Source organism: Eublepharis macularius, chromosome 12 (assembly GCF_028583425.1).
Source record: "Eublepharis macularius isolate TG4126 chromosome 12, MPM_Emac_v1.0, whole genome shotgun sequence".
Classification (NCBI taxonomy): Eukaryota; Metazoa; Chordata; class Lepidosauria; order Squamata; family Eublepharidae; genus Eublepharis; species Eublepharis macularius.
In genome coordinates, this window is record NC_072801.1 from 11,030,202 (window position 1) to 11,055,501 (window position 25,300).

Genomic DNA, 25,300 nt, shown 5'->3' on the forward strand with positions numbered 1-25,300 from the left:
AGCATCAAGACTTCCTTGAATAACTTTCAAATCTGCCTAACATGCAATTCTTCAAAATCAGAGATCAGATTATTTAGGAGGGTAGATCATCTCTGACTTTAAGAGCAAGACTCTATATTCCCAAAGCTATTTCTGTGTTTCAGGTTAAAAAGCTATTTCTCGAATTAGTACTCTTGTACATTTTGAAAAGGTTTTTGAAAATAAATGTGATTGTTCCTACTTAAACAGAAAGAACAATATACAAAAAAGAGAAACTTCCTTGAAATAGTTAAACATTTTTTAAAAACCTAGAGGTAGAAGCAGTCTGGCATGTGTTTCAGTAAATCCCACAGCATATTATCCTGAAATTAAGCCTTTGCAGAAATCTAATAAACAATTGCTTTGCAACCAAAATAAACTTCGGGTCTTCTATGTGGTATATACTAAATGCTTCAGTACCTGTAGGACAGCAACCTTCTCTAGCACCAATGTCTGTTGTGTTCACCTGCATAAAAGATTCATTACTCAGCAGCAAAGAAAGTTTTAAAAGTTTCCTTCTTTCCTCCAAGGAAAATAGAGCAGAAAAAAGCTCACAACTAGAACAATCTCACTCCACACAGAGCATTTTCAGTTTTCAAGCTTATTCATACAGCAGCACACAACTATTACCACAAAATCCAGCTTGTATAACAGGTCAAGGCATCTTCCCTCAGTCTGTCACGCCACTTCTCCCCGTATAACTTTGTGAAGATCTAGTCCCTTCTCTATCCCCTCAACTAAAGATCTGGTTATCTCCCATTGTGGCACAGTTAAACCTGTTACTTTACAATTAGTTAATATTTACACTTCATCTAATAAGTTCTGGGTCTTTTCTAGCATGGCTAATTGACTTTGCTATAAGAAAGTTATCAAGCAAAGAAATGTATTAGAAACCTCAACTGAACCTCAAAGTTGTATACTTCCTAGGCTTCTTCAGAGGTTTAATGAGACAATAGAGACAAATCCCAATGTAATCTCTCTCATTCATTTACACAAATACACACATGCATGTGTGCGTTAATTATTCACTTATTTCAGTTGGCTGTGAGCAACCCTATATTATTCAATAAACCATGCCAGAGTCTGAGGAAAATATCCATGGTAGAATTTTAAAAATCAAGCTGTTTTAAATGCTCACATAATCTTTTTAAACAACTTGAATTATAAGAATTGTGTTTTCCTCCCACCAGCACACATGGTTCAGATTCCAAGCTGTATTTCACCTGCCAAAAATATTTTGCATGTTTAACACTTCCAAATAACTGAAAGCCGTAATTCAGTGCACTGCAGTACAAACATCCGCACAGAGTGATGAAGCTAAAGACAGGTATGCATTGCCCAAGGCCACAGACAGAATCTAGGCCCAAACCTTAATGCCGTGACTCTTTACTGCACCTCTAATTCCGGAGGAGAACAGTTGGGAATCAACGCCACTTTTACTAGCAATCTATACTACGCACCTTTGGATTTTACCCCTAAGACTCAAAAAGCAAGCAGGTTCCAAGAAATGCATAGGGGGTGCTATTGGTGGTGGTAGTGAGGCTGGGCCAGGCAAGGCTTGGGCAGGGGAGAAACAGAGAAGACAAGGAAGAGTTTTTATGGGGCAGAAGTCTCTGAACCCACCTGTGCTAAGTGACCTTGCCTCCCCTTCCTCCTCCTCCTCTCCACATGTATACTAAGAGGAAGGCACTTTTGCTGTCTGTGCACATGCACTAATAGCAGGTCCTTCAAATAAGCAGCAAAAAAGGGCCATCTCCACAGGGCATCACAACCCAACAGACAAGCCTCCACCACAACTAATCTGATGGTCCTCTTGGCCCATTAGTTGAGACCACTGCCATAAAACAGTAAGCAGTTGAAAAACTGGACTGTTGTTCCACAAAGATATATAGCACAACTGGAAAATTTATTTCTGGAAATGCTGGAGAAGGTTTATTCTTCCAGCCAGGGAAAGATGCAAAGTCAAAGTGTGTAAGACAAGTTACTCAAAGTGAAGAGAAAGTTGATGAGTGACTGCCAAGCATCTCAAGTCAGTGGGTGGCCAATGGTCCTATTTACATTTCTAGTGGCACAGACGTTCAATATGGCAAAACAGGGTTAGCCTGTCACTTCTTAAGGGGTGCCACTGAATTCTGTCTCAGAACTGGCAATTAACACCCCCACCCACAAATCCCTGCTTCCTTACTTATTTTATCTATACAAGAGACATTTCTTTAAAAAAAAAAACCCTGAATCTTAGATAAAAGCAATATTGTAGAATATAAGGTAGCCCAGTTAACAGCCTGTGCCATTATGAAAGAGAGTGTTTTTCTTTCCTTTCCTTTAATGGTGCAGCTTTATTGGACATAGCCTCAAGCCTAACTATACTGATTGGGGGGGGGGGGGCTAAAAGGCCTGGTCTAAAAGAGGTCTTTTTAAAATTCAAAGTCAAGCTGTATCAGCCTATGTGTTGCTCTTTTGTTCTTTAAATATGACAGCATTCACTTCAACAATCCAGTGAATGAATTCGAACTTGAATCAATACTTACTGTTGACACAGACCAACAATGACCGTCACCAGGGCTAACTGATAATACTAACTTAATACCAAAAAAATCTGTCACCAGAAAACAAAAAATCATAGAAGAAATACTAAGTACATACAGATTACAAAAAGCAGGCCAAAGTGTCAAACTAACTGTGTTCAGAATAGTCATGAATGCAAACATCTTTTATTATTACCCCTTTAATTGGCAACTAGGATCACTCAATGCTTGCTTTCTTGCTAGTTTTGACCTCCACATCAACAACATTTGTGCATATTCTTCTGGCTCATAGCTATACTGGGCTAGGGCATTTACACATAACCAAGCAGCATCAATGCAAGTCCAAACTTTATCTTGTATTACCCAGAAACATTAATATTTAAATACATGCTCTGAGTTCATACACTGTGAGACATGACAATTTCCTGCTGTGGAATGCTAACGTAACTTGCAAGCTGTCATTCTTCTCACTGAGACGACTATAAGAGGCCATTTAAGGCTGTAAACTATATCCTGGAATGAAACCTGGAAAGGCTACAGAATCCTCTTAACAGTAGACAGAGATGTGCCATTATCTGAATTTTGTTAACATGTGCTATAAACAACACAAAAGCAGCTCTAGATTACAATACTAGTTTTTAAAGTTTTGCTATAGCTAAATGAAAGAAACCTTGTCATTTTCTCCTGTTTTTGTTGAAACACAGTTCATTCAAATCAATTCCCTATATGAGGCCATATCTCTACATTGATGTTGTGACACATTTGTCTGCCTAGAATATAAACAACTTAAAAAAAATTAATATATTATAATTCAGATACTACAATGCAACATCTGAAGCATTTAAAAATTATGGCTGTTATAATTTTTCTTTATTTAAACCACAAACAGCAACACAAAAACTGCAGACAACAAACATAGAGGACTAAAAAGTTTCTAAAAAGAAAACACACCAGCAACACACAGACAAGTGAAAAAAGAGAAAAAAGGAAACCCTTAAACTAAACTACAGATTGAGTTCCGATTTTCTCCGCCACAAATATAGATCATTTTCAGAATCTCACTTATTCTAAGTTAAACATAAAAGCCCTCTTTTTTCTATTGTTCACGGTTCTTAATCCATAAATCCAGATGTCATCAAGTTCTTACGATCCATTTCATGTAAAAAGTCTATAAACTGTTTCCATTCAGTCAAAAATGTAACTAATGTCTTTTCCCACATTAGTGAAGTAAGTTTTGCCATTCACGTGAACTCCAATACTTTTATCCACCATTTCTCCACTGTAGGCAATGTTGTAGTTTTCCACTTTTGAGAGCAGGGTATTGTTGCCGCCGTAATCAAATATAAAAACAATGTTCCAAAGCTTCTTTCCAACAGGCTGTCCATTATTCCCAACAAAAAAAACTCTAGTTTCAACTGGATTCTAATCTTCAAAATCTTCTGAATCGATGATTGTATCTACAACCAGAAACTCTTTGCTTTCTTACATGTCTACCACATATGAAAAAATGTCCCTTACTGTTTAGCACATTTCCAGGTAGAATCCCCAAGTTCTCCACAGCAAACACACAAGTGTATTGGTTGAAATAACTTTATTAGAGATTCAGCAAGTTCAAGGTGCTCAGACAAGTGCATGGGCAGAAGTGACATAATGGGGGCTGGTGATGTTAGTTACAGGGAACATTCCTGCCATCAGGATAAGGGGCAGTTAAAGTTTTGGGGCGCGAAAGAGCCGGGGGGGGGGGGTCAGGGAGAAGCAAGGTTTAGGCTAGACAGAACAAAGAATGAAATCATCTCAGTTCTAGGGGTGTGCGCTTTGGGTATCCGATTTGGATAAAATACCTGAATCAGGCCCGATTCAGAAAGTTTCATTATTTCTGAATCGGGGCCGATTCGGAAATTCCAAAGCAAAGCTTCCTGAAGCATTCATAATGCTTCAGGAAGCTTCAGGGGTCCCGGGAGTTAAGTTTAAAGGGCCCTTTCACAAGTGGCAGGGCCCTTTAAACTTTACCAATTCCCATCCTTTCCTCCCCATCCCCACTTACCCTGCATCGGCTGGAGGAGGTGGCCCTCCTGCCTCCCTGCTGGCCTCAGGTGGTGACGGCCCTCTCTGCTGGCCAGCTGCACTGGAACGGCGGCAGCAGCAGGGAAGGTCCTGTCTGCCGGCCAGTTGTGCCGGCCATGGAGGCAACAGGGAAGGCCCTGTATGCTGGACAGCCATGGCGGTGTGGCACCGGCAGCAGGGAAGGCTCTGTCTGCGGGACAGCCGCGCCAGCCGTGGCGGCGGCAGGGAAGGCCCTCTCTGCCAGACAGCTGCGGTGGCAGTGGCAGGGAAGGCCAGCTGGAACCTGACCAGATAAGTGGGGTGGGGTGGGGTGATGGGGTTAAAGGGTGGGGGTGGGAGTTTAAGGGTGGGGGTGGCCTCCCCCTCCCCCATCACTTCAGTATGCGCCGAATCTTTACGGAGCATACCAAAGTGACTCAGAAACCCGAATCCAAAGTGGCATGCCGCTTCAGATTTCAGGGTTTATTCCGAAGCGGGAAACCCGAGTATTTTTCGGGTGCACACCCCTACTCAGTTCCCAAGAAAGATACATTTCAAGCTGGCCGCAGCCAGCCTTCAAGGACACTTCTGGAAGCAGAGAGGAAAGAGAAAGTAAATACTTTGGAGATAACCTACTGCCTTAACATCAATAAGAAACTTCTCATGCCCTCAGAGGACCAGTACATAACACAGAATACATTCATGGCAGATATGCAGACAGGCATATGTGACACATAGATTTGAAGCACCCTTATAGATTCTAGCCAATTTTTCAGGAGTCATATACCAACAATACATCATCTTATAAAAATTTTCTTTGATACTAGAGCTTAATGTAAATTTCAACCCCCTTGTCCACATATTTTCCCATTGCTCCATTAATATGTCATGTCCACAATTTTTTGCCTATTTAATCATACAGAGGAAACTAGAAATCCTATTAGTAGTTTTACCCACAGAGCCAGTTCATCAATGAGTCATTGTTGATTTAGTTTAAGAAAGGAAGCAGTAGCAAAAGCAGTATCAATACAGGGAAAATACACCAGTACACTCACCTATCTTCTTTTCCTGCCTAGTTGCTTAATTATGGATCTTGGTTATTTGGGGGGGGGGGAGTTGTATATCACTAGTACACTTGATTGCCCAAAAGACTAACAGAGCATATGTCCAATTCAGCTGAGGGGGGGGGGGAGATCACAAACTGTAACTAATTTTAATATTGCTTCTGTTCCTATGTAAACAAGGAACTAATTGATTATACACACAGAGCTGGCTGTAACAACTCAGTGATCAAAAGTCATACAAATGCTTCAAACAGACTTTCTTAGCCAAAGCTGATCTACCTAGTACTGCTGTATATCTTATTAATCCTAAAACTATTCCCCTCATGCTGCCATCTAAGCACTTCCAAATTAATTCTCATCCATCTACTCTATTTTCCTGTACATTTTATGATGCTTAGCAATGCAAGATGATAAAAGCCAAATTATTTACTTTCTTGGCAACTCCTTTTAATCCATCTTCCTTTTAATCCATCTCCCTTCTACAACCCCAGCCATCTGGGAACAGTTTTCAAATCTGCTCTGGTTCAGTTTGGAAGCAAATCGCTCAGACTTGATCAGAATTCTGTACAGGAAATGCTTGGAATTGCAGACTATTTGGAACATTTTGGTTTCCCTAGCGAGCCTGTATAAATTCAGTTGATGGGCAATTGTGTAGATTTCAGTTTCCAAAGAATACAAAATGAGATGGCTTGACTAGAGAAATCAGAGCAGGAATTTTTCAATGGCTGCCAAAACTCACTAAGTCAGACCAAACCATAGGCTTTAAATTTTATTAAATAAAACAATCAGAGTAAGTTATACAGAAAAGTGGCCAATTGCTGCAGGAAACTATTGAGAAGAAACATTTCTTAACTAAGTGGTCAAGTTTTACAGAAAGTTAATTTCTCAAATGAGCATCTCTCATCAATAGGACACAAGGCACAAACTATATGCAGGCCTTAGAAGCTATGCCGAGTCAAGGTGCAAGACTTAATAGAGCACAGATAGCATTGCCAGTGGGAAAGGAGGTTTTGTGGGGACCCAGACCCCAGACCCCAGACCCAGCCACCTCAGCTCAGAGGCACAGTGAAGCAGGACTGTACTACTAGCCAGCAGGGAAAGAAGTGCCAACAGACACAACAGCAAGGCAAGCAGAGAAAAAGCAGCATGACACTTGGGGGGGTTTCCACACGTTTTTTCCCTCTTGTGCTCCAATTTATCTCCTGATTTCCACATACTTTTTTGTTTTTAGTTTTCAAGTTTTTTGGCTTTCCCCTAGTTTTTTTTCCAGTTCTTTTGAGACCACTTTCACCCCACCCCTATCTGTTTCTGGAAGCCAATTTTGACTCAATGTTTTCCTCATGTTAAATGTTTCTTTCAGTTTTATTTGTCCCACCCACTCCCAATCCATTTTTCAATGACTGGACATCATCATCATCAAACCACTTATCCCTCACACTTCCCCCCTCCTGATTTTTCCTATCTTTTTTATAATCATCATGTTCATAGTGTTACATCAACCTACCATTGTAACAAGACATGCAGTAGATTCTCTGAATGCCCAGTTTTCATTTTTTAAAAGTAAGTATCTAGCCCATTCCATTATGGAGATATGCCTTTTTCCTTATACCTCTTGCAAGGGAAGGGGCTAGAGACTTTAAAAAAAAATAAAAGCTGGAAATTCAGAGAATCTGCTGCATGTATTGCTATGAGAATGATGATTTTTTTTAAAAAAATTACCAAAGCCCTGGGGACCCAGGGTAGGGGAGTGGCCACTTCTGGCACCAGAAAAAGCAGTTCAGTTTGAAAAGCATATAGCCACTGCTGCTCCAGGCTCCATAACAACAAAAGTTGGATTGCTCCACCAGTGCCAGCCTCCCTAGCTCTGGTTCAGCTTGGGAAGGGCTCTCTGGTTTGGACCATGGGGGAGGGGCACACTAAGGTACAAAAGATAAAAAGGAGGTGCAGTGATGTCACCAATGAAGCTACCAATGGCAGCACCTACATTTGAAAATCCTGATTATTTAAAGCACATGCAGAACAAAATAAACCTATTCCACAATTGTAAAAATGCAAACAGAGGGCAGACATGTGGAAGAACTATGTCCAAACCAATTCCAATGCTTGGAGATTGACTGCTAAGAAAATCAAAACTAAGTTGTGTGCGTGGAAAAGCCCTTAGACAGGTACGGTCAGTGAAGCTGCTAGGTTTGAAGGGAAGTAAATTTAACAGGCTCACTATTCACATAACAGACCAGGCATGAAGCCACTTTTACTAGCTATTGGGAAACCCAGACAGAAGAATTCATCTCAATTACATTGCCACAGATGTGTGTCCAAAATTTTGATAACTTTTATCATAAGTCACAGCTGGTCTGTACACCTCTGCAGCTGTATCTCTTCAGCTCCTATTTTGATATAGCAACAAACAGGCTGAAGCTTAAATAATAAACAAAGGTGTCAATGCAATATATTTTCCCACTGTCATATACTTAAATCAGTATTTATCAATGAAATTCATTTCAAATTATTCTGAATCATGAAAATTACACCTCCCTGCCCCATACTTTTTTGTTGACATTATCAAACATTTCATTAGAAACTGGGCTGTGGCTTACAGTTAAACTCACAGATTGTACTGTATACCATCTTTGCAGGAACAGATTGTGATTAACATATGGTTAAAGGTCTTCCTTTATTTTGTAAACTAATACAATGCCAGCATTCAGAAATGCTAATATACATTCTCTAAAAAGTTAGTTCCTAAGAGACTAAAGCAGCTTAAAAATTAAATTAATTCAAGGGCAACCACATTTTGTTCTGTTTTTTGTCTTCCCCAGGACCCACGAGTTCTGGCCAGCAGTAGCAAGACTGAAAAAATTACTGGTGTTTGTGCTTTTAAAGCAAGAGTGACAAAGAATCAATGACTACAGTATGCTTTGTCAGTCTACACTTTTTCAGCCAGGTTCAGAACAAATCCAGTTTGTCTGCAAGAAGTGTTCTGAATTACAATCTTAAGACCATAACATACCGCAAACGAACTCCATGGTAGTCAAAATTGAATTCATTGTTTTGCAATTTTAGTTGGTTTTAATACAGATATTACAATGAAGTTCCCATTTGGATTTTTCCCAACAGAACCAGAACATATGAAGAGTATCATGTACTACACTAATTGATTCTCTCTGCATAAATGCTAACCAAGATATTTACTGCAGTAATTTCCATTTCTGCATATAAAAATAAGCGACTCCCCTATGTAGTTTATATATTACTCCTATATGCACAGAATTCTAATGGAATAACCAGGTAACATTAACATAAGCTCCAACACACTTGCAATTAAAACAGAACTGTTCTATGATAAAATAACTTTAGGCAAGTTGGCACATTCCAAATTGCATTTTGTAGCGAATTTGGAAGGAGGAATACTATCAATTTACGAAGTCACACAAGCTTTACTAAAGTATTAAGCTTTACTAAAACAAAATCCCCACTTGAACGGCCATCACACAAAAGCCAGCAAAAGTTATTTCTTATTCATGACACAAGATGATACAAAGCATGGTTTACCCAGTGAGAATTTCATCTAGCAGCAGAGGTGAACACAGCTGGAAGTATGCACTACCATGCCCTTTGTGTATTATTTCAGTTTCTTGAACAATAATAGATTGTTCTGCTCACAAACAGATGTACGGACATATCAAATATGTATTCCTCTGTATTTGTGAACATGCAGTGACACTGATTTCAATAGATCAGAATAAGTACAAATGATTGCACTGTTATCGACTTAACACCAAAGTGCTTTAAAGTTTGTTAAGGGCTTGCCCAGAGGGAGTTTTTCCTGTTTTAGCAAAAGATCCCTGTGCCATTACCATAAACAGTTTTTTGCAAATTCCCTACCTTCCCAAAACTTTTTGCTACCTGTGGCTGCTGTCCGAGAAGCACAAACCAAGCCCCCTTAAGCAAATGCAACTTGCTGTCTAACTAACTGGGATTCTCAGCCAGTATCTTTCAAACACCAAGAAACTTTAGTGAACCTGGATGAGATATGCATTAGATGGCTTGTGGGATGTGAGTGAGCTGCCCTTCCACTACCCCTAATATAAACCAGTCTGAATGCTCCCCATTACCTTAGTAAAAGCTGCTGAACATACACATCAGCAAATGATTCTACTTCATAATCTAAGAGAGGATCTGCCTCAAAATATATTATAATCCATCCATTTAAACCAGATTTGGGAGCTTAAAAATTTAATTTCTCAATCCCATTCTCTTGTTCTATTATGATCACACAAGCAACATCAGGTTATTTAAACATTTCCTCATTTGTTTTACACAAGGAAATTACTGTTATTTTTCTACCATCCACTACCAAATGCTTTCTTATTCCAAAACTGAGGGTGTCAGACTATTGTGACAAGTCTTTCGAAACCAAGCCATGCATCAGATTAACAGTTCCCACAATTGAAATGTGAAAAACCAAAGCAGCAAACTGACATATTTTACTATCCCCAGAAAGCAAAGTTTAGGAACAGGCAACTGCTTACTCAGGAGACCCTTCTACATAAAGTGAAATACCTAATTTATAATCCTAGTAAAGATGTTAATAATATAAACTAGAATTGGAAAACAAACAGCAGTAAGAAAATTAAAAGCATTAAATATATACTTTCCTCATTCCTTCAGTCCCCTAGAGGAATTTGTCTTTGTGCAATCCGGTAGGAGTATTATTCCCACTTTATGGATGGAATACAGAAATGGAACGACTTGAACAAGCAAGAGTCTGATTGTATGTTCAGAAATTTGTTTTCAACTGTAGCAGACAATAAAGCCATGTATCTGTAGCTATCACAAGAAGGCAAGAAGCAAACGTATTATGCAAAAAACATTTCTGACAAGATAAAGAGCCCCTGTAGTTGCTATTTACAATTTTTTTTAAAAAAAAATGACTTACAAAATTGTCTGGGTAGATCTATATCAGCACCATTGATTTTCTGCAAAGCTAACTGGATGGTCAATCAATGCCACATTCATCACACAAATTAAGCAAGAATGGCAGACCGGAAGTCCTATCTTAAATAAATTTTTATGGCAATTTAAGCGACCAAGGATAGCATTTCATACAATCATAAAGAGGAGAAATCAAGGCAGCTTTAATTACTCAGACATAGAATTATATAATGCAGCCCGCCGACTTTCAAATATTATTCACATCATACAAGATAAAGGCCAATCGGATTGGATCAATATCCTTTCCCCATTACATTACCCAAGGACTATACAGGATATAAGTTGGTCCAGCCAAACCTCACGTCCTCCAACAATCAAGAATAATATCTTTCTCATTGCCATACTTAAAATTTGGGATAAATATAAAAGTAAATTAATGCCAAAGATCTCCCACTTTTCGACATTAACTTCACATCAAGGGTTATCTAGAACTCATACTCCACTTTCTCTTTGGAGCAGAGAATATCAAAAATCTGTAAGACTAATTGATTTTGCTACCAAAGATGGTTTACTAGAGAAATCTGAATTGGAAACTAAACTTTCTTTAGACATTCCTTGTTTTTTTTATTTCCAACTTAAATATTTCCGAAATAACTTAAAAATAAAGGAAATAATGACCAAACCTAAAACAGACCTAGAACAACTCCTCGACTCATCTGACTTTTTCCATAAGGGCCTTATTTCTAAAAATGTTAATATCCTCACACAAATTAAGAAACCACAGAACTTAATAATACAATCAAAGTGGCAACAAGACTGTGAAACAGTTGTAACAGATAAAGAATGAGACCAGATACAGCGATCAAAATTAGTTAACTCTTCAGTCATTAATACTAGGCTTCAAACATATAAAATCATTCACCACTGGTGTCTCACACCAAAACTGGCAATCATCTCTTCAAAGGAATCACCACTATGATGGAAAAACTGTGGTAAGATAGGCAGTGGCATGTTTTCTCGCTGTTGGTGGAAATGTAAACGTATAACAGATTTCTGGGGAAAACATCTACACCAAATCTTTCTTATCACATCATATTCCATACCTCTAAAACCGAAACTAATTTTTTTTGGACTGTTGGAAAATCACTTTACCACAAATCAGGCGTGACTTAATTACAACTTTATTAGTAGCAGCAAAAACTGCAATAGCATCAAGATGGAACTCACAGACGCCCCTCATCTCTCAATCTATGGTATTCAAAGATTTGGGAGCAACTAATAATGGAAAAGATAACAGAAAGCATATCTATGTCTGCAAATCCCTCACTAACATCTGATTTGTTTGTGAAATGGAGCCCTTTCCTAGAATTTCTTTCTAAAAATGAATTACTATTAACAAAATTGCCTTTCCAAACAATTATCAATCTCAAAATATAACATCAATAATTTTAAAAGAACTAAATAGAATACATGATTCTCAATAGGTAGCTGTTAACCAGTAACTTGTATTGTTTTTAATGAATCTACTCTTTGTAATATAATATTCAATGTTACACTATGTCCTACTATTGGAATTTTTATGTATATTTGAATACAGTTTATTGTTATTTGTATATAGTTTAATAATATAATTAAAAAATTAAGCAAGAAATGCCAGTATATTGGTCAAAACCTTGTCTTTGAAGTATCTTTTTCACAGTAGCCTGTTAAGGCACCTTTTTAAACACACAAGAGATATTTTACTTTGAAGATAAATCCAGCTAGTTCCTATAGGATTCCAATTTACTTAGATGAGACGGAATTCTTAGTTTAACTAGCACATATGCATTAAATACCTTACGTACTATAACATTTCTTAACATTTTCCTTAATACTAGATTTTGATGTACTCTAGTTCTGCAGCTAGTAAAGTCCAGTGTCCAACAGGATATTTTAAAAACTTGATCTCATCTTTGAGGATTGTTTAGTTTCTTCATGGCTGGTCCAAAAATCTGTCAACTTTTGTTAAACTAGATCTTCAATATGTGCACCCCAAGTCTTCCAAATTCTCATTAGACATAATTTATTTATTCCAAATTTCTATAAAAGAAAAAATGCAATGCTAACCATCTTGGCAAGACTAACTTGCATGTCATACATCTCTGACTCTGGGCCACAATACGAACACACATTCTGAGGAGCGTATGCGTGTGTAAAGTGCCATAAAGTTCTTTCTGGCCAACTTATGATAACCCCTTAGGGTTTTCAAGGCAAGTAACTAAAAGAGATGGTCTGCCATTGCTTCTCTCTGCATAGCAACACTGGACTTCCTTAGCAGTCTCCTATCTAAGTACTAATCAGGGTCAACCCTGCCTAGCTTCCTAGACTGGACTAGCCTGGGCCATCCAAGTCATGGCATGTTCAGATGTAGAGCCCTTCAAACACAACAAAGTAAGACTGTCAGGATCTGCACTTAGATGCTCACTCTTCCATAAAGCTAATTTATGCAAGCTAAACAATTTCACAGACACAGATGGAGTTCCTCAGCTAAATGAAAGCACCAGTTGACAAGAGCAATCCCATAGCAAAAGAGTTCTGAACCCACTTTGGTACAGACGAATTTATTTTAGCTCTTTTCCTAAAACAAGACTAAACGAGTGAATTAAAGTGTGGTTACAATCCCATCCCAAATTATGCCTGTGTGCATAATTTTTTTTTATTCTCATTCTGTGCCTCTACTCAGTTTTGATCATAAGCTTCTTGAGCCCAGTAGCACCTTTAAGACTAACCAATTTTATTATAGTTTTGATCAGGCATCTGACGAAGAGAACTTGATTCTCGAAAGCTTATGCTATAATAAAATTGGTTAGTCTTAAAGGTGCTACTGGACTCTTTTTGATTTTGCTACTACAGACTAACACGGCTAACTCCTCTGAAGCTTCTTGAGGTAAGACATCTCACTTGTTTTATATAACTCTGGCAAATGCCACAAGGAAAAGGAATGATAAAAAATAAAATTTACCATTACTTCTCTCTAGAGGGATATTCTCAGCTTCACACTTAGTGTATAAGTTTTACATAATCAAGATTCCTATCTGATTTTTGTCTTACTCCACACTGCACACAACGCATCTGTAAAAACAGACTGCTGAGATGTAAATTTTATTTTCTGAAACAGAATTAACACTTTCTGCAATACACGCCTTCCAAAGTTTTGTGCATGCATGCAGCTATAATCAATAATTCATACACCATTGTCATTGTTAGTAAGAAAGAGAAGCAGCAGATCTTCTCACATATACAAGAAAACAATGAAAAATAAATTTCACTAAAATTAATGGAATCCCTTCTATGTACCTCAATTTACAAGCAAGCCAGATTATAACAACACATTAGGACACAAATAAGTGATTATTAGTCTGGTGATATTTTGGCCAGCAACAAACTCATAGTTAATCCTGGACAGTCAATATGCATTGAGACGAAACCCCACACATGCAATATGAAGCTAATACTGACCTACTTTACAGGGCTGCTATAATGCTTACTAGGATGACTACATGAAGCTCTTTAACGCGCTATATTAATGCTAACCAATTATAATTTTGTACTAACTACAGCATGGATCATGGATAAGATGAGAATATGCTTGGCTTTACATAAACTACATGGTCTTCTGAATATAAATAATTAAAAAATGCAATACAACTGTAAAAACTACTAGTGGAAAGCAGCAGAATTTACAGCTTCCATCAATTTTGAAAGTTTTTCTTTCCCTTCTGAGCAGACACTGACATTTGGAACGTGTTTTCAGTTCTGAATATCTGCTTAAAGATTAATTTTTTAAAGACAAAGAAGATAGGAAGACACAAAGAAAGCCCCCACAGCATCAGCAACATGACAGGAAAGAACAAGGAGGCATTCAACGTACTACCATGGCCAGTATCTCCACCATAAGGAATTTTAAAGCTTGCTTGCAATTTACTGAAAGAAAGCAAGTCAAACAAAAAAGAGAGGAATCATCACCAGATATTGAACACTTCTCTTTAGCATGTACACTGGTAAATGAAAACACTAGATTTCTCACTGAACTTAATTTGCTGCTAAATAGCACATATGAGAGCCATGAAGGGATAGGCTAATTTTTGTACTGCTTTTGGCAAAAGTCACAGGGATGCAAGATAGTGTTTTGGACTTAGAGACAGACATTTTCCCACAGGAACAATCTATCAAGGCCTTTGCCAGGCATCTTTTAATGGGATCACTAGACATCCCCCTGGGGGCTTGCAAGTTCCATTCAGAAACAGGAGAGGAACAGGAAGTTAAACATTGTCTGGATTCCAATGGCCTTTTCACACAGTGAATTTCACGTATGAATCACTTCACTGTGCTCTGCAACACATATCATACACAATCTGCCATGCAAAATAAAAATTATACAGTGTGCTGACGTTTAAAGAACTTCACATACCCAACAACTTTACAAGACAGGCCAGTCTTCATGCTACATGTTTTTTGGGAGAGGAAAAATGCTGTTACATAGTAGTTTGCCTAAGACCTTTGTTAACAAATTCAAGTTGAAGAAATATTTTAGCCAGGAATTTACAGGCTCACAGTTTGCATTCTTAGCTATTCCAACAGCTCTCAAAATAGGCACATATGACAAAGCTCCAATTAAGAGGCAATCCCCATGTGGTGAAGAAGACATGCCTGTGATCAAACAGTTGACTGTACATGCAGTTTCGTAGGTAGCAACAGTTTTGTAGGAAAGACCACCATGGGTGAAACCAGACAGGCAGACCATGTTTGAGAAACACAAAAGAAAAATCAATGTTGTACAGTACACTGAAATGACAAAAATACGTGAAGAAGAATTAAAACTGAGAAGATACAAGAGAAGGAGCTTCCAGTTTTCAGCACACTCTAATCAACTTCATTGAATTTCTGTGCATTTTTAATAATTAAGGCTGCTTCCACCCATTACAGTTCTAGTGAGCACATGTTAAGAACCTACAATAAGAGGGAAAATGCACATTTTAGAAGACCTGCATGCGTGCACCTGGGAAGCTGTAATTGGCAGAGGTTTCCCCACCACATACATACCAATTCCAAACCACACATTTGTCTTCTGTAACATGTGAAACAGCCCTCTGTGGCTATTTCTCATGTTACCCACAGCTGGAATCCCTTGCAATTTATAAAGCCACATTAAGAATCACCTCAAAGTAGTCAACCCGCAATCCCCAAACAGCTCATCCCAACTGGTCTGGACTGTAACTCTGTAATCCAACTTCCCTTCAGGCCCCAAAAAGTCTGGCTGGTCAGACCAGATTGCCACACTTCAGGGTCTGCTGGAATGGCTGGATATGGATTTATTTATTAAGAAGACACAATGAAACACTGGACTCCAGTGACATTCCACACTGCTACAATATTATGGAATACAGGCTGTTGTTTAAAGACAAGGAGGGGAATCTGAAAGTCTTTCAGTTTTATTTGAGCATTAGGGAAACAACAACATTCTTAACCAGCAACAGAAAGAAGTCTACACTTCCAGGGGAGGGTGGGGGGCAAGGAACACAGACTCCTGCCTTCTCTTTAACATCCACTGCCTAATGTTCTGGAAGAAAATGAAAGAATGGGACAAAACACACACGCCGCCTTCATATAAAAACGGGATAGGAAGTAGAATGGAGGGAGAGGCTGAACAGCCCCTCCGTATAGACATGCTACTCCTTTCCTGCAAGAGGAAATCACTGGACTGAGGAGGGAGGAGGCCGAAGAGGAAGGGGGAAGCAACATATAAACTACTGCAACAGAGAAAAGGGGTATTTGCAACCCCTTTTCCCGCAAAAAAGCCCCTTAACAGTAAACGGGAAGAGGGAAATGGAGCAGTTGCACCCCTGACCGCTTTCCCCCCCCCAAATAAGGAGGGGGAAGGGTCAAATTCTCCCCCGCCCCAGTAAAACGATGAAGAAAAATACAAAGTGGGGGGAGGCTGCAGCCCTTGACCCTGCTAGGGTTGCCAGCTCCAGGTTGGGAAATTCCTGGAGATTTTGGAGGTGTAGCTTGGAGAGGTCAGAGTCTGGGGGAGAGGCAGACCTCAGCAGGGTATAATGGTCATCCTTCAAAGCAGCCATTTTCTCCAGGGAACTGACCTCTATGGCCTAGAGATCAGTTGTGATTCCGGGAGATCTCCAGCCACCACCTGGAGGCTGGCAACCCAATGACCTGCCCGGAGGCGTGAAAGGCCCCTCGCAGACAGAGGGGCCGAGAGGAGCCCGGCGGCCTACCCGCCTGGGCTGCACGCGAGAGGGGCAGCGAGGCAAGCGAGGGTGAAGGCGACGGGGGCAGGGCAGGGCTGCCCGAAATCTCTCTCCTCCAGGCCGCCCGAGCTCCGGCTTGCCCGCAGCGGGGCGGGGTGGTTCGGCGCCCGCTGTCTCCCTCCCTCCCTCGCCGCCGCCGCCGCCGCCGCCGCCGCCCGCTCCTTCCCCTCCTCTCACCTGTGAGGCGGACTTTGATACTGGAGCCGCTTCTGCGCGTCCCCGCGTTCGACATCGCTTCCCCCCTCAGAGGCACCCCCCGGGACGGAGAGCAGGAGAGGCGGGATCAGCCGCCGGCGACGCGGACCGCCATCCGGGAGTATCACGGCCCCTCTTTCGTCGCCGCCGCTCGGTCGGCCTTCCTCCCCCCCCCCCTCCCCTCAGAGGGCGCCGGTGGCGGGCGGGCGAGGCGGCGCCGCCTCACGAAGCAAGACGCCCGCCCCGCCGGACGCGAACGAGGACTGCGCGCTCGCGCCGCCTCAGCCGCCGCCGGCGCCGCCACCCGCTCCCCCCCTCCCTCGCTGGCACCTCCTTTCCCGTCGTGCCTCAGGAGGAGGACGCCGCGCCGTTACGTATCGGCGTCGCTCGAGCGGCCATGTTGGTGAGGTCGCTTCTTCAGAGCGCTGGGGACACGCCCCGTTTACTGACATGCTTCGTACTGAAGTGGACGAGGGAGACGGGCCAGGAAGCCCCGGAAAGTTCAGGCCTCTGTTCAAAGACCGTTGCCTGCCCCAGGTTGGGAAATTCCTGGAGAATTGGCGGGAGGGCGGGGGGGGACTTCCAAAGGGTATAATTTTATTTATTTATGTCATTTATAGTCCTCTTTTGAGACTCAAGCAAGCAAGCCTTTATTGGCATATATAAAATTTTAAATACAGAAACTCCATACAAAATGAGATTAAAATACAGATAGGAGCAGGGCAACAGTGCAGCAAAACCAGTACAGAATATTACTTGTCAGGGTGTATAGCCCTGGCACTGCAGAGAAACTTGGCTACTATGTCAGTTATTTCCCCATCTGGGTTGTTAAGCAGGAACTGAACTTTAAAATCATCAGAAAAGTGAAAGTTGGGCTAATATAGGATGTAGAAGATCCCGGCGTGGCGCCAGATAAAAAGAGCACTGGAGAAGAACATGGGAGACAGTTTCAACACAGTCCATCAAACAAGGACAACACCTGCTATAATAAGGAATCCCATGAAATAGATAAAATGGCTGAAGGAAGAACATTAAGAGTGCAATCCTATGGAGAGTTACTCCAGTCTAAGCCCACATTGACTTCAATTGACTTAGATTAGAGTAACTCTGCATAGGATTGCACTGTAAATCTGGCCAGAGAAAAGGCTCTACGTAAATTGCGAGCCAGGAGTTGGTAAAGGTATGCTGCTGGGAGACACATTGGGGACAGTCCCCAAGTTTAGGGGAGAACAAGTTCTACTAACAGAACTATAGAGAGTTTGTAACTCTAATCCCAAAAGACTGGATTTTATTTTTGAGAAGGCCTCAGACTCAGATAGCAGGGTTAAAGATTCTATAGATAAGTTCAAGGAACTTGTTTTAGCTTCAATACAGGCCAACCAACTAGAGTTGGCAAATTCAGATGATAAATGATATGTATAACGGGGGGGGGGGGGGATCAGAATTAAAATGGAGTCTCAACCAATATTTGATAGTGTGAAGCCATGCCTTGGTGGCCAACAGATTTTGACCGCACTCTAAGCATAAGAGCATATGGAACACACATAGGAACCCCCATGAGACTCAAGGCTTTTGAGACTCAAGGTGGATTACACAGTGTGAGATTAGATGCAGAGGAGTTAGCCGTGTTAGTCTGTGGTAGCAAAATCAAAAAGAGTCCAGTAGCACCTTTAAGACTAACCAATTTTATTGTAGCATAAGCTTTCGAGAATCAAGTTCTCTTCGTCAGATACATGATACAGAGACTGTCTCTGTACCATGCATCTGACAAAGAGAACTTGATTCTCGAAAGCTTATGCTACAATAAAATTGGTTAGTCTTAAAGGTGCTACTGGACTCTTTTTGACAGTGTGAGATTAAAGCAGTCAGTATTAAGGACATTTCCATAAATAATGCCATAGGTAAATAAACACAAGTTTACAAAGACATGGCATTAGCAAGAATCCAATGGAGTTAAGCAATTCTAGGGCTGACATTAGCCAACATGAAGCACAGGTAGCTCGTAGGGGCACATATTTAAAGCAACATGGTGCGAAGCATCTGAGACCCCCCCCCCCCCTCTACAGACTCTGCCTTCCAAAGCAGCTATTATCTCCAAGCAAACTGATCTCTGTGGCCTGGAGATCAGTTGTAGGAGATCTCCAGCCACCACCTGGAGATTGGCAAACTGTCCACAAGTCAGCTGGACTTGACAGCACTTTGCACACAAGACAAAGAGAGGAGGGCGCCCCTAGTGGGAGGAAGGGCCAGTGCAGTGCTCAGTCTTGCCAACGGTGACCAGTGCAGCTCCTCAAGGCTGCCTGCCTCCAGGGGGGCCTAGAGATCTCCCAGAATCACAACTGAGCTCCAGCTCTCAGCGAGGTCATTGTGCAAGGGTGTTGTGAAGAATTAAAAAATGAGGTCCTCTGCCTCGAGCTCCTTGTCAAAAGGGCAGGACCCCAACAATAGTACATATTGATGCGGAAGGGAAGAATCCTTAATAAAGAGAGCTGAGCGTGTAAGCCACTACCCTGCCATTCACTCCTATGAGACAGAAGGCTAGCTAAGGCTACGCCAATCCAGAGAGCGCTAGTAAGCAGCAGTGTGGGGCACACGGCATTTCAATTTTTCTACAGGCAAAGAACTGACCTAGTTCGCCAATCCCGTTGATTTATTGAACTGGAAGCTGGAATCAAGGTGACGTTTAGCTGGATTATTATTCATTGCTCTAGAAACTACTTCAGTTCAAATCATCAACTGCTGAGCAGAGGTTAAAGCAAGGGAGGGAGAATGACTTCTTGAGACAGACTGTAAACAGGGTCATCGTCCCCCCCCCCGTCCCCCCCCCCCAGTATTCGCTTTCAGGCAAAACTATATCCATGCTTTAAAAAAAATCACAGCCAATGAGGCAGTTATGGCTCCGCGCCTGAGCATCTGTCATGTCCTTTCCCTGCAAAAAAGATTCAAGGAGCGATTCCTGGTATTTGCATTTTGCGATAGCAACTTGTCATTTGTTTATTTATTTCAGTGCGCCCTCTCCAGAGAGTGGCTCGTGGTTGTTCACAAAACAAAATTAAACCATAAAAAATGAGCAGTTTAAAATTTATCAGTAATCAACAACCCATTAAAAATAAGCAAGAACCATAAAAACACCCCCCCCAAAAAACACCACTCATCATCCTGAAAAGATATTCATATCAAGCTAGAAGCTTGGCATAAAAACAGTGGCAAAAAACTATGGAGCCCCTCCTCGCTGTTGTGACAATGTACTTATGTTGTCTCTCACCAGAGTCAGATTGCCAGCAATTAAGAGGACATGGAGAGTCTAGCACCCTCTTGAACATGTGATCATTTGCAGTTCGGCGAAACACTGGTTAGTTTCTGGTCTGCTTTAAATTACAGGACAACACCAGAAAGAAGAAAAGGACTGTTTTTTTCCTTCCAGCTGTTCCCATAGGTTTTTCAACAATACCGCACAGGCTAAATACCTACTTTGTAGTTCTGCTACAATTATATAAGGTCTTTCCTTTACTATAACAAGTCCTTAATATCTCATTTTAGTGACCTCCCAGGATTGCAGGTTAATGGGCAGAGTTGCTGTCTCTTCCTGTCCACTTTATACCGCCAGGGCCCTCAGCTTAACCTGGAAGAGGCAGGAGAGGCACACAAAACTCTTTCCCTGGCTCCTCCAACTTTGTGTGACTGAGAGCCAAGCTACGAGTGACGCCTGACACAGGTTGGACACTTGTCAGCTTCCCTCAAGTTTTGATGGGAAATGTAGGCGTCCTGGTTTTACAGCTTGGCTCTCCATTACAGCTGAAAGACCAGGATCTTGTCTGTGGAAGACAAGATCCAGGACAAAATAGGATCATTGGCTTGATCCAGAAAGGCTCTTCTTAGGGCCTTGCCTTGTCTATTGTTAACAGCTGAGAAAGCCTCTTCTGTATATCAAAGCTAATGATTTTGGGAGCTCTTCCTTCCATAACTCTATCCAGTCCCTCCTAAGCAAGTGGCCACCGACAGTCCCTCATGCCAGCCAGTTCCTTGGGTCAATTCCACATCATATGAAGATGCTGAAAAGCAAACCAGTTCCACTCTATATCACCTGACTTTTAAATGCAGCTATTTTTCTGAGGCTAGGAATCTTAATTTTGCCTTTGCTCTGTAATATAAATCATATGGAGGCCTTACCTCTTATTAGAAGATAATAGTAGACCCATCACTCTTTTCAGTTGCAAAATTTTATGTCCAATTGATTTTCACAACTGCTTAAATGTGGTCTAGCTTTTATATTTTAGTAGTGTGTTTAAAACTATGTAAGTTAAGAAGCAGTATCAGGCAGAGAGAGAGTTCTAACCTTCTGCTACCCACAAATCATATCAATCTAGCACTGGTAGGGAAGGGGTTGCCCATCTGAAAATATTTACATTGCAATGTGACCTGTACTTGTTCAGGAATAGGTTCCGTTGACTAAAATGCCTATCTGTGTTTAGGCTTCTGGGTCATATCAGGGCATTTTGAAAGAATGCCACTTGAATGCTGGGATATCAGATTGCATTGATGTTCTCCTGGGCTGGGACCAAAACTTAAGAGAAACTTCAGCCAGGCCCAGAATATAAGAGCTGAGTGACAGTCTGTCATATTGATCTCACCTTATTTCCCAGCACCATATTTTTCCTCCCAGCGTGTTTTCATCTTCCATATTGTCAGTCTGATCGGCAGGAGCTGCCAACATCTGTTAGCTGAGGAAGGGCTGGGGATGGCTTCAATAAATATAAGATCAGCTGCAGTTCTATCAAAGTCAATTCCGTCAGGGGGAGACAGGGAAACTTTAATAAGTACCGGGGAGACTACAGATTGGAATGCAAAAGGGAGTGGAGAAGGGAATTATACATGCTTGGTTAGCAGACTATAAATAAGGTGGATGGAAATATGTGCAGGTGGAGATCTAATGAATGCAGGAAAGCACCCATTTCAAGACAAATACTGATGATTCCAAACATTTTAAATCAGTCTTCAAATGGAGAAACTGAGGTTCACCACACCAGGAATGCCACCGCATGCTGGAATTTACATTGGAAGGTCGTGGACTGACCACGAAACAACTCTCGACCTCAGATCCCCCTTGGCCAAACAGGACTACCTACATCCCTGCAAAGTAAAAAATTGTAATACACTTTAAAACAGTATAATATTATAATATGCTTTATTAACAGTGTTATAAAATTATAATTTATTGAAGAGACAGGACAAGCTTTTGAGTGCAACAGAGCTCTTCAGACAGAACAAGAAAGCAGCAAACAACGCGCTTACATACAATCCAAGTGTGGCAGCTTCTCTCAAACCACACATGCTTCTATAACAAGACTGAATTTGCTTCTAAGAAAGGTGGAAATCAAAGTTAAACAAACAAAATGACACTGACTATATAATCCCTTTTTGAAAAAGTTTCAGTGCGCATCTTTTCAAATGTTGATTTCTAAAAGGGAGAGGAAAGAGCTGCTGTTACACTGGAAGCGTAGCTCTGTTCCAAGGAGGATTCCCTACATTAGACCGTGATGAATGAAGAAGGCCCCATGCTTTTCAATGCTGACAATCTACAACCAGTAGAGGTGGCACTTCCATTCTTAACCTTACATCCAGTGTAGTGATTACCATCCTGATCAACTGGCATTCCACTTCAAACACCCATCGGCAAGACTAACCCTTTGCCTTCGAGAAGGTGGATCTGGATAGACCCAACATGCTCATAGAAGAACACAGCATCGCAGATGGAACTGGGGTGGTGATGGTGCGAATCAGCTTGGATAATTACAATTGCTAACGAATGGCTGTACAGACACTAAGTCACCACCACGCCCAACACAGCAGGAAAATCCGAAAGGTTCCTTGAAGCTTGTCTTGCCAGAGAAGAGAAACCGATGTGTAGGTTTAGGTTTGGACACAATAAATAAAGGCAAGCAGTGAATATGTCTGGCTCTTGTCTAGGGTTTTCATGTGTATGTGCTTCCTAGTTTTGGTCATTTAGAATGGTGGTTTTCAAACTGTGCTGGGGAAGTTTATTGGGGTTCTTCAAGGAGACAATCTACTTCACATATCCAGTTGCATCTTCCCGTGTAATGTGTAACTAGAAGATGGCACTGGTGGTGTCAGAGAACACACTTCCTGAAAGGCAAAAGCTAGTGTAGTGGTTACAGCATCAGATGAATACACAAGGAACTCCAGGCTTGAATCCCCACTCTGCCATGGAAGCTTGCTGGGTGAACCTCTCTCCCTCTCACACATACACACTCTCACACACACTCTCACACTTTCAGCCTAACCTGTCTCATAACAACAACAATACCTGCACTTATATATCACTCTTCTAGACAGATTAGTGTCCAGTGAACAAAGTCAGTGTTATCATCCCCACAACACAGCTGGAACTGAGAGGCGTGTCTTACCCAAGGCCATCTACCGAGTTTATGGCTGTAGTAAGATTTGACCAACAGCAGGGCTTTTTTTCAGCTGGAACACGGTGGAACGGAGTTCCGGCACCTCTTGAAAATGGTCACATGGCTGGTGGCCCCGCCCCCTGATCTCCAGACAGAAGAGAATTTAGATCGCCCGGCGATCTAAACTCCCCTCTGTCTGGAGATCAGGGGCGGGGCCACCAGCCATGTGACCATTTTCTCTGAGAGTGATTTAAATTTTTAAAAACTCCTCCCCTTGTTCCACCTGACCCAAAATGATGTCATTGCGTAGTCCAGGAAGCGTGCGTGCACTTTGAGCGTGCGCATGTGGTACCAGGGGCACTACCTCCCACCAGGAGTTGCCCCCTGTGCTGGCAACCCACCGAGTTCCACCACCTCTTTTCCCAGAAAAAAACCCCTGACCAACAGAGTGCTGATTTTCTACCCAGCCACTATGCTACAGCAGCTCATAGGGCCTTTGTGTGAGTAAAAACAGAGGAGGGAGACTGATGTGAGGTTTTTTGCACTCTTATAAATTTCTCACAATACCTGAACTAATTCTGCAATCCAGACCTTTTTTTAAAAACCTCCAGTACAGGTAATATGGAGTATCTAAGAACTCTGAAGTTCTCATAGCTTGCTTATCCTGTCATGTGTTCCAAAAGGGGTATATTGAAATCCTTATAATGTAGTTTGGGGGGGGGGGACAAAATTACAGGTCAGGTGACCCCGATTTCCTAGAATCACAGCTTCAAGTTGACCCTGTGCACCTGGCGGCTGATGGCTCAGCACTGGCAACCCATTTCCTTCAAGAGACACAGCCACAGAGGGAAGGAGGTAGAACCAAGAGGTATTTTCTTCCCAAGAGAGATTTCCTTCCTTTGCGCTGCCGCCACAAACCCTTCCAAACAAGTTGAACTGACTAATGCTAAGAATTCTTCAGAAGTCTTGCCTTAGGAAAGATTTCCTGTCTTTCCAAAAGCTCACGCCAGCAGGCTTCAGTGTCTCGTTTTGTTTTTCCCCTTTTCAGGTCTCTTCCTTCCCCCACTCCCTTCGGAGATGGCTTTTATGCTGGAGCCAGCTGACTTGATGCAATTCTGTCGTCATATTGAAGCATCAAGAGCAGCTTGACAGAAGCACCACATTACTGCCTCAAACCCCACATTCCACAGAAAGAGATCGAAGAGGAGACAGTCAAGGCTGCCCTGGAAAGGGGAAGAAATCCAGAGCTCAGAGCATGTCTCTGCCACAGGTCGTCACATACTTAGTCCAGAGATAAGACAGCTGCTCCCGTCAATGAGGCACTGGAACAAATCCCTGCAGCTAAACCACCTCAGAGAACAGAACAACCACTCATTTCCTCATGGAGACAAATATTTAACTACCAGCATCCATTAAAGAAACATCTTGAGCCCATGGCGAAAGAATCCCTTTTTAAAGTGTTAAAATCTCTTTAGTTGACACAATCTAGTTTATATAGGGAGCTGAAGCAATGTTGCTTCTCCTCAGTGTAGAAAAAGAGTCCAGCCTCACAGGAGGGAGAGAGATCGACACTGAAGGCACTAAAGCTTTGGACTTGCTCCTTTTAGACCCAATGACACCGTTGGTGCACAAGGAAGAATGAGAGCGTCTTGCTCCATCCCCTCCAACATAACCAGTTAGGGTGGGAGAAGGAAACAACGGTGGAGAAATCCATGGACACTGTGTGCTCCAGTGTCCATCAGCCCTCACAGCTGGTCACTGCAAGGAAGATGCTTCTAAAAGAGCCCCAGTGCCCTTAA

The 25,300-nt window shown here is 41.6% G+C and overlaps 1 protein-coding gene across 4 annotated transcripts in view; it reads right to left on the bottom strand.

Moving 5' to 3' along the window:
• Positions 1–17,322, bottom strand: part of SMURF1 (SMAD specific E3 ubiquitin protein ligase 1) — a 51,248-nt gene extending 33,926 nt beyond the window's left edge. For all 4 annotated transcript variants that reach the window (XM_054992808.1, XM_054992807.1, XM_054992806.1 and 1 more), the window contains exon 1: positions 17,068–17,322. In XM_054992808.1, coding sequence (XP_054848783.1) covers positions 17,068–17,122 — 55 coding nt within the window. In that variant the 5' untranslated portion in view covers positions 17,123–17,322. The remainder of the gene's footprint in view (positions 1–17,067) is intronic.
• Positions 17,323–25,300: the final 7,978 nt, after the last annotated feature.